The sequence below is a fragment of the Tinamus guttatus genome, unplaced genomic scaffold (assembly GCF_059628265.1).
Source record: "Tinamus guttatus ecotype Peru unplaced genomic scaffold, ASM5962826v1 Tinamus_guttatus_pri_ptg000314l, whole genome shotgun sequence".
In the NCBI taxonomy this organism is placed as follows: Eukaryota; Metazoa; Chordata; class Aves; order Tinamiformes; family Tinamidae; genus Tinamus; species Tinamus guttatus.
In genome coordinates this window covers 7,345,755-7,355,498 of record NW_028288848.1, presented here as the reverse complement: position 1 = coordinate 7,355,498, position 9,744 = coordinate 7,345,755, and the positions used below count along the sequence as shown (strand labels likewise).

Genomic DNA, 9,744 nt, shown 5'->3' with positions numbered 1-9,744 from the left:
ATGAGATCAGCAATCTGAACTACTAGGTAAGAAACAAATGAATGAAGCGGCCTCTCCCTCAGATTCCTCTCCATCCAGACTCCCGGCAGGAAGTCAGGAAGTCCCTGAGAGCTATGACCGCATTCCCGCTCTTCCTTCACACTACCTACCATGGCCTGTCCAGTCAGTCCAAACCACAACCTGACCTCTGCAATTGGAGAGTCCTTCAAGCCTAGCGTCTGGGCTGCACTTTACTGTCTAAAACAAGCACGTCCAAGCTTCCTTTCTCTCTGCCTCCATGCCTGGGACATACTCTATCTCAACACCCACCAAGCCCCAATTTCAATTCCTTCCACAAAGGTTCTTTTCATTCAATAGCTATAAAACATTTATCAGGACCAAGCTAATCAGTGTGATGATACCTCTTTTAGCCAATAGCACACCGCTTCCCTCTGCTCCCCTGTCTTATCCCATCTGTCATATTCCATCTCTAAATTTAAGTTTTCAAAAGCAGGCATTGCTTCTTGCCTATCTTTATGAGGGTCTGGTCCAAGATGGAAACTTCAACGATGCAAATTACAAGTTAGCTGAGCCTGGACTGTTCATCTCTGTTTCTGAGGAACTCCTTTATCTACTTTTGCTCTACTGTAATTGCATTTAAGTTCTTAAAAAAAAAAAAAACTTTACATAAATGAAAGAAACCCCAACTCTTTGTAAGTCTTCCACACTGTGTCATCATTACTTTCATATTCATTGAGTTACATGTATCTTGATCAACTTCATGACTCATGGAATGTCACAACATAAGCCCTGAACTCTCACATTAATTCATATGCACTTGATTGACTTTAACCACCAATTAAACCATTTACTCTTCTGAGTTTGAATACTGCTGACTGCTCATTAATGAATACCGAAACAAGCACCACACTGAGCTGGCATTAACCCCACAAGTCCTGTGTTGGGAAGCATCATGTTTTTTTCCTCTGGTTATTATTCAGCAATAATTTTACAGTCCCTTTCTACACATTTCCACAGAGCAACAGTCCCACCATAGCAGGCGGCTTACCCACTTTTAACACATATTCTGACTAATTTCCTCTTTCATTTTCTGGGCAGCTTTAGAACCCAAGATGCAGATTCCATTAAAACTTAGCACTTACTAAATTCCAGCTAACACCAAGAATGTTCCTGAGCTACACTGTTTTGGGAGACTGACATCTCTGATGGATCCATGTGAAAATGTGAAGTATTCTCTGACCTGAAGAGTTGTAGTCTTCAGGTTGGTTGTAGGTTTTCAATGACCTCATTTAAGATGCCAAATCTTGTCAAACATTACAACCTGCTGTACATTTCTGACCAGTATTGCCAAGGTGGGCAGACAAATCTGCCTTGTCTTTTTCTTCCTAAGAGGGTCTGCAACTCTTTCCCATCAGGGGCATTCTCTTCACCTTGTGGCTCTAAGAGAAGTAAAAGCGGGCTGCAAGATTAAAGGTGCTCTGTCTCTGGGATCTCGACTCTTTTAATGGACTACTCAGACACTGCTCAAATCTTGAAGCAGTTATTTTGCAGGATAACTGAAATGAGCCCAAGGCTATGCTTCTGACTAGGAGCAATAACCCAACAGCTATGCTCCCCTGAGCACTGTCTGCAGCATGATCTGTGTTTCACATTAAAAAAAAAAAGAGCTGGAGACTCCCTGTGAAAAAGCACCTTTTATCCCACAGACATCTCCACATATGTCCATCCCACCTCAAGCACTCACACCCATAGCCTATGATGCTTCAAAACCAACTCACCTGGTCGGTCGGGTAGTTAGAAGCTCCTTTCCATCAGAGTCTGGTGTGTTAATCAATTCCACATATGAAGAGGAATATGAAGAGCTGTCATACTGGCTGACCACAGCAGCCAGTGCTTTCCAGCACTCTAGACATGACTGTTTTCTACTTTGGTGTAGTAGAAGCTCTGACTATTTCAGTACCCCCTCGTCTGCCTCTTGCTTCTGCTTGGCTGCACTGAGGCTCTCCTGGGCTCAATGCTTGTTGGCTATTACCTTATTCTTGGGAAGTGTCTCTCTTCCCTGTGCAAATTGTCCCTTGTCACATGGATGAGCCCATCAGAACCTCTCCATTCCCAGTGTGTATTTAGAAGTGACATCAATACTGTACTAGGCTACATGACACAGACCATGCAGTTCTACTTGCAAAAAAAGAAACAAAACAAACACAGTAAAAGGGGAGCAGCTGCTGCAGTGTTTATTTGACAATCACATGCAGTGCTACACAGTTCAGTCCCCCTACTTGCTCAGCTCCCTCCCCAAATGCTGCTGAACAGCTTGTTGCTGCAACATCCAGGAATGAGTCTTTTGAATTAAAATGGCCAACGTAAGTCTCAAGGCCGGGGACTGGTCAATGAGGGGAAGCCAAGGGAAGAGACATCAGGCTTCATCACCTAGTTCATGTCATTTGCAGCCTGAGGACAAAAGCAGTACCCATCTGTTCACACGGCAGGGAAGACTCTGGAGTCTCAGCGCTCTTGCCCCAGCACGGTGCCTTCCGCTACAGAATGTTCTTTGCAATTGCGTTGAGGGTCCTCACTTTGGCCACATCTGCCACCTTTATGGAGTATTCAGGGGCGGAGAAGGATGCTCCCATGGCAACGTTCGGATTTCTGTAGGAAACAGGACTGATTACTATCTGAGGGTGCCAAGGATGGTTAGATCAGCTATTATCTCCCTACTCTCAGCAGAGGACAGAGAACCTGCTGCTGCCACCTTACACCAAAGATAAGGCAGTGATAGAGAGAAAAGATGAGGCAGTAGAAGAGAGAAGAGCAATCCAGCAACGAGAAGCACCAGCATCAACCGAAACCCATTCCCCATTCCTCACAGCGGTACATCCCGCAGGTATCCCAAATGCCACACACCGGTGCTGCAGGCCTGAGGCAGCAACACCAGAACCTGTCTTACCAAGTGCCACACAAGTGCACTCATGAGCCCCCGGGCAGCAGTACCAGAAGAAACGCCCCGGGGATCTCGTTCTGCACGGAGCTCGCATGTCCAGATGATGAGCACCGCTGGATTTGTGCACTGCAGAACACAGAGCCAGGCATCACGATCCCAACCGCACGAGGAGAGCCATCAGTGCTCAGGAGGAGGTTGGGAATTTATGCTTCTTCTACAAACTCAGTTCTGCTTAATCCATCTTTTCCACCATACAGTTCTGTTAGCAAAAGTATTCCATTACCTGAACTTCATCCCTGAGTCCCGGACGGAGCGAGCAGAGCAGTGAAACTCAGAAGCACCAGAGCCTTCCAGAATCCTCTGCAGGTTGCGCTCCGTGATGCCACCCCCTGGCAGGAAGAATGCCTGTTTATGTCACATGCAGCACAAAAGGTAGCAGTCACATCCCTGGCACTACCCTTGGATCTAGCCCCAAAGGAAACCACAGTCCTTGGGACAACAGAGACGTAGGCAACTGAAAAGATCTGGGAGAAGTTTTGGCTTCTCCCATAAATCTAGAACTGTGTCTAAAACCTCCAAGGAAGGGCAGTCGCAGGGCTCTGCCACCCCCGAGCACCAACTGTGCTGCATTGACTCACAGCAGGGCAGGAGCGTGTCCTCCTAGGGACCCAGCTCAGAAAACCAGGTCACACACTGTGTCCCAGAATACTGGACCACAGACTATTGGACCTGCTACATGTGACAAAAAAAAAAAAAAAAAAAAAAAGAACAGAAAAACACATACCTGGCACTACCACGATCCTGCCCTTTGCCTGAAAGGGTAAAATAACACGTTAGTGACGCTAGCAAATCGCTCCGTCTCTATCTTACCATGTACACTGAGTCATGAGGTAGCAAAAAAACTGCAGCGCCTTCACCAAGCTCACAAATGTCACTCTGTTCATGATTCAAGCACTCACTTTTTCTGTGCTGCTCATGTTGTACAAAAAAAAAAAAAAAAAAAAAAAAAAGTAGAAAAAGAAATAAGCCAGAGCTCATACAACCTAATCCCATTTCCTCCTACCTCTCTATCCCACCTGGCTATTTCTCAGGTGCATATGCTCTATTCCCCCAACAACTGGGAGACCGCAGCAGGGACCTTGCTTTGCTGTTTCTGTTGGCTCCTGACAGCAGCAGGTTTCCAGCCAAGCAAGTTCCTAATGCCCACAGCCCCGAGGAGCAGCTCACATGGGTGCTCTTGTCCCAGAGCAAGGGCCAAAGTGGAACCTAAGCTCCAACCACCTCTGCCTCCCTCCTCGCAGGCTGCAGGCAGAGAGCCAAATTGGCTTTTGCTGGAGGAGACTTCAGGGATCCAGTCTGCCTTAGATGCTGGGGAAGAGGAGCAACCCAAGGCAGGGAAGGAGGGTAAATGCTCCTTGATGAAAGTTTCCTTGCAGGAATAAGAGCTTCCGTAAAGGAGCTGCCTCCGGCTGCGTGCGGGAAGCAGCCGAGGTAACCCAGAGCAGCAGGGAGAACACCGACCTGCTCAGCAAGCCTCTTGATTAAGGACAAGCCTTCGAGCGCAGAGCTGTCGCAGCCGCTGGTCAGCACCCGCTCAAACCCCAGGGAAATCAGCGTCTCCAGTGCTACGAGCGGGTCGTGCACCATGTCAAAGGCTGAAAGGCCAAGAGAATGGCTCAGAAATCACTCGGCTCGTCCTTCAAGCCCAGTTCAGGAGCCCGGGAAGCAGAGACAACAAGGGTCTCTCTCACAGGTGGCCACTGCTGCACAGCCACAGCTCCGCACAGCAGCAGCAGGGCCACAGGGCTCAGCTCTGGGACACTTCACCCCTCCAGCCAACACAGGGCAATGACAGAGCCACCAGCCACCAAGCAGGACCCTCATGGACCCTCCTCCGTTTCGGGAGGGCAGCTCAGGCACAGCCCTACTCATGCCGGGCACGGACAGCTCAGCCTTTCCCAGAGCTGGGGCAAACACCAGCTCCCTCGCAAGCCCTGGCCAGGGCCACACGGCCAGGGAACTCACCTCGATGGAAGGTGACGGGCAGAGGACGGCAGACAGCTGCAATGAACAAAGCACACGGTCAGCGAGGCCCAGCACCGAGGCTCTTGTGCTAGAACTGCAAAGGGAGGGGAAATGAAAGAGGCCAAAAGCTTCACGGGCTCTTCCTGGGGAGCTCAAGAGACTCCCAGGACTTGTTGAGAACGTGACAGCAGCCGCTCCCATCCATCCAGGCTCTTTGGTGGGGAAAAGTCATGCTGCTGTTTGAGGAAGCATCAGATTCTGGATCCTTAATGAGCAACAGCTAGATCCCCCCTCCTTTGACACACACATTATGTGGATAACACAGGACCCCCAGTCATTTACAGAGGCCCTTTTCTACAGGAAGAAGACATGAAACGTGTCTCGTCCAGCTGGGGAAGGGATTGGGGACCTGCAGAGGGAAGCTCCCTACACAGGGCCTTTTGGCATCGCGAGGCAGCGCCGCGCGGAGGGGCGAGCGCCCGGGGCAGGCGGCGGCGCGGCCTCACCCAGCAGGGCCGTGCAGAGCTCCGTGTCGACGCGGCCGTCCTCGGTGAGCGCGCCCAGCACCAGCCCGTCGGCGCCGTGCAGCTTGGCCAGCCGGATGTCGGCCTTCATCACCTCCACCTCGCGGTCCGAGTAGAGGAAGTCGCCTCCGCGGGGCCGGATCATCACGAACACGGGCACGCGCACGCACTGCTTCACCACCTGCAGCAGCCCTGCGGCGCGGGGCGGAACGGGGGCCGCTCGGTACCGGCGCCGGCGGGCGGGCCGCGCTGGGGCTCGGCCCAGTCCCCGGGAGCAGCGCCAGGGGCGGCGGGACTCACCCATGCTGGGGGTGGTGCCTCCTTCCACGAGGCCCGCGCACAGCTCGATCCTGCCGGCACCTGCGGGGAGGCGGCGTCAGCACCGGCGGGGCCCCCGCCGCCGCCGCGGGGCCGCCGCGGGCCTTACCTCCGCGCTCCGCGTTCACGGCGGACTCCACGGAGTCCACGCACACCTCCATGAGGAAGCCATCGTCCATGCCTGCAGGAGAGCGCCGCGCTCACCGGCCATGGCCGCGGCCGCCGCTTCCGCCGCACGCCCCGCCCCCGCCCGCCGCTTCCGCCCGCGCGGCCCGGCCACCGGGCCCGCTCCGCCCGCGGGCGCGCGCGGGGCGGGGACGCGCGGGGCGTGGGGGGCGCTGGCCCCGCCCCCGAGCGGCCCCGCCCCGCCCCGCGCGCCCCTCACCTGCGCTGGCGCCGCGCGGGGGCCGCCGCCGGCCCTGCGTCACGTGCCGCGGATTGTCATGGCGACGCCCAGCGGTGTCCGGAAGTGTTCGCCTTTCTTCCGCCGCGCGGCTTCCGGGGTCACGGGATGCTGCGGGCGGCGCGCGGCGGCGCGCGGCTCCTGCTGGGGGCCCCCCCCGCGGCCTGCCGGCCCCCGCCCGCCGTCCTGCGGCTCCGCGGGGCCGGCACCGCGCAGCCCCCGCCCATCGCCCTGCGTCCCCCCGGCACCGCGCAGCCCCCGCCGGCCGCGCCCGCCGCCGTGGGCCGCTGGCTGCTGGTGTGCAGCGGCGCCGTGGCGGGCGCCGTGGTGCTGGGCGGCGTCACCAGGTGAGAGCGACCCGCCGCCCGCCCGCTCCTCCTGCCGCCGGTAGAGGCCGTTGGGGCTCTCCGCGCCGCCCGGGCCACAGTGCGAGCTGTTCTCTCCCAGGCTCACCGAGTCCGGCCTCTCCATGGTCGACTGGCACCTGGTGAAGGAGATGAAGCCCCCCCGGACGCAGCGCGAGTGGGAGGCCGAGTTCCAGAAGTACCAGCAGTTCCCCGAGTTCAAAATGTGAGTGTGCCAGGGGAAGGAGGCCGCTGCGGGAAGCGTCACTGCTGTGTTAAGGAGTGTTGTTCCCATGCCCGAACAGCCTGAATCATGACATGACGCTGACAGAGTTCAAGTTCATCTGGTACATGGAGTATTCGCACCGGATGTGGGGTCGCCTCGTGGGCCTGGCCTACATCGTACCTGCTGCGTATTTCTGGAAGAAGGGCTGGCTCAGCCGCCCCATGAAGGGCTGTGTACTTGCACTGTGCGGCCTCGTCTGCTTCCAGGTGAGAGTCCTGCAGCCAAAGGGGCTTGTGACAGTGACCGTGTTTTCTGGTAGAGAACAGCTAAGACAGGGCATGTGTGTACACTTTTGCGGGAGGCTTGGTCTGGAAAGGTTGTTAAGATGTAAGAAGTAAGATGAAAGATGTAAGAAAACAATTGATTTTTGCCTAAATTACCTGATCATAGCAGCCACTGCAGCTCTTCCAGTTCTGGTAGAGGCATAGAGGAATCTTTACTGAGTTTTCTTTCTGTTGTGAGGGGCTGTGTGGTGAGCGGCCCTCAGCAGCCCTCACATCTGCTCTCTGGCGGCTTTTTCAGGGACTGCTGGGATGGTACATGGTGAAGAGCGGCCTGGAGGAGAAGCCGGATTCCTATGACATTCCTCGGGTCAGTCAGTACCGTCTCGCAGCACACCTGGGCTCCGCGCTCGTTCTGTATTCAGCTAGCCTCTGGACAGGGCTCTCTCTGCTGCTCCCGCAGCACAAGGTATGTACAGAATGTCAGAGTCAAAAGCAGAGAGTAATAAAAAGAAATCAAGCACAGAGCTTACAAGACTTAAACCCAGGCAGTTCTTTACTTTGATCCCCTCCATGTTTTGTATTCTACAGCTACCTGAGACTCGTCAGCTGCTCCGCTTGAGACAATTTGCTCATGGCACTACAGCTCTCATTTTCCTTACTGCTCTCTCAGGTGAGACTCTTAGTGTTCTCATGTCTTCTATTTCTTCTGATCTGGCAAGGACTCTCCAGAAAACATGATAAGTTTCCTCAGAAAACTTATTCTTTCCAGAGAACTTGCATCCAAAAACCTTTCCTGGCAGTCTTTCCCAGGCAAGAGAGCATCCTGCTTATAGCCTCTGTGCTGCTGTGTGACTTTAACATATATGTTTCTAAAAGCAATTCAAGATCAAGCTGGATTCTCAAGTCAGGCTGGGTTTAGGATTCGCACAGGCTGAGGTGCCACCTGAAGGCAGTCGGTTAGTCTGACTTCTCTGTTCTGGACCTGCAGGTGCCTTTGTGGCAGGGCTGGACGCTGGTCTAGTGTACAATTCTTTCCCCAAGATGGGGGAACGCTGGATCCCTGAGGATCTCCTTGCCTTCTCTCCAGTGCTGAAAAATATCTTTGAGAACCCCACAACTGTACAGTTTGATCACAGAGTCCTGGTAAGTGACATGTTCCCAGTATGCTGCAGCTTCCTCTTAGTTGTCTCCAAGGGCCAGATTGCGCTTGCTGTGCTGTGGTTCTTTCAGTAGGAGTGACATTCAGGGCATCCATGCTGAGTTCCTGAGAGCTTGCTACCAAGCTCTTCCTCTGGAAAGAGGAAGGCCAGCACTTCCTGGTATTTCAAAGTGCTCTTGAAAGAAACTTACTAACTTGCCAGGCTACACACTTGATTTTGTGCCTCATATGTGTGTGTGTGTGTGTGTGTGTGTGTGTGTGTATACGCACACACACAAAAACCCTTGTGAAAGCATCTCAGCTAGTTAGAGCAATCCAGATATTAACCGAGAGTGGCATTGCAGTGGACTAAGCCACTTCTAAGACTGAAAAGAAAGATTAGGCAACTTGAGGCAGGGGAATCCTTTGGGGTGACCTGCAGAATGAGATAATGTTGGTAATTTACAGCTGAGCGGTGGTAATGACATCAATTTTCTGGTGACAATTTTTACCTGCAATTGACAAGGTGATGGACAGGGATAGGACAAAAATAATCCATAGTGACTTAAACTGGGAAAAAATTGGGCAAACAGTGTGCTAATTTGGAGAAAATGGAACTCGATGGTCTTATTTAGACTAGGTTTGTTAAGGTAGTGGGTCACAGGAGCTCCGGGATTTGACTATACTTAAGTGTGATTTGCATAACATTTATTTATTCTTTATTCTCCACATGGAAGATGCAGCTAAAGGAATCTGCACCTATTTTCTGTGAAATGTTCTTGAAAAGAAGTTGTTTCTCTGGCTCATCCCAAACTCGCTCCCTTCTTTAGGGAATCACCTCGATCACGGCTATCACGGCGCTGTACCTCTTCTCCCGGAAGATCCCTCTCCCCCGCAGGACCAGGATGGCGGTGACATCCCTGCTAGCCGTGGCGGGCCTGCAGGTACAGCCCCTGGAGCCCGGAGCTCTCCAGACCCAGCTCCCCACGTGCCGGGGCGCAGTCTGAGCAGGGCCGTGGGAAGCTGGGCTCCAGCCGGGGCGCACCCCGATCTCGCAGCTACACTCACTGCCTCTTTCTTGTCGGCAGGTGGGCCTGGGCATCAGCACCCTGCTGCTGTACGTGCCGACACCACTGGCTGCCACCCACCAGTCGGGCTCGCTGGCGCTGCTCAGCGTGGCGCTCTGGCTCATGAGCGAGCTCCGACGGGCCCCCAAGTAACGGTGCTGCAGGACGACGCGGCGAGAGGCTCCAGGGCCGCGGTGCAGCGCTCTGCGGGGCACCGGGCTCTGCCGCCCGCTGGCCCGGGGCGCCAAGAGCTGCAGGCGAAGCCTCCGAAACAGAGCCGGGGCTGTGCGGAAGGGGCGCCGGGGCAGCTCTGGGGGGAACGCTGTGCCATAAAGGAGCTGTGCAGAGGTGCCGGTGTCCGCCTGCTTCCTGCCCGGCGCTGAGGTGAGGGGCCGCCCGGGGCCGCGGGCGGCGGCGGCGTCTCCCTATAGCGCCCTCTGGCGGCGGGCGGGGACACTGGTGGCGTCACGCGGC

At 54.5% G+C, this 9,744-nt stretch overlaps 2 protein-coding genes across 6 annotated transcripts; one reads left to right on the top strand and one right to left on the bottom strand.

The window, feature by feature from the left end:
- Nucleotides 1–2,208: 2,208 nt before the first annotated feature.
- CUTC (cutC copper transporter) lies at nt 2,209–6,682 on the bottom strand. Of its 5 annotated transcripts, none has more exons than XM_088528785.1 (9): nt 6,665–6,682; nt 5,918–5,989; nt 5,791–5,850; nt 5,473–5,682; nt 4,967–5,002; nt 4,463–4,596; nt 3,726–3,753; nt 3,225–3,330; nt 2,209–2,649 (listed from the first exon to the last, which is right to left on the bottom strand). In XM_088528785.1, the coding sequence occupies exons 2-9, from the start codon at nt 5,985–5,987 to the stop codon at nt 2,538–2,540; spliced, it is 756 nt and encodes a 251-aa protein (XP_088384911.1). In that variant the 5' UTR covers nt 5,988–5,989; nt 6,665–6,682; the 3' UTR covers nt 2,209–2,537. The 5 variants fall into 5 exon arrangements, with proteins under 5 accessions (XP_088384911.1, XP_088384913.1, XP_088384912.1 ...); XM_088528787.1 differs by lacking the exon at nt 6,665–6,682 and adding an exon at nt 6,194–6,318; XM_088528786.1 differs by lacking the exon at nt 6,665–6,682 and adding an exon at nt 2,948–3,067 and having other exon boundaries at nt 2,466–2,649; nt 5,918–6,014.
- On the top strand, nt 6,458–9,442 carry COX15 (cytochrome c oxidase assembly factor COX15). Its single transcript, XM_088528777.1, has 8 exons — nt 6,458–6,558; nt 6,659–6,781; nt 6,861–7,047; nt 7,364–7,531; nt 7,654–7,735; nt 8,054–8,208; nt 9,034–9,147; nt 9,292–9,442. The coding sequence occupies exons 2-8, from the start codon at nt 6,681–6,683 to the stop codon at nt 9,421–9,423; spliced, it is 939 nt and encodes a 312-aa protein (XP_088384903.1). The 5' UTR covers nt 6,458–6,558; nt 6,659–6,680; the 3' UTR covers nt 9,424–9,442.
- The last annotated feature ends 302 nt before the right edge of the window (nt 9,443–9,744 follow it).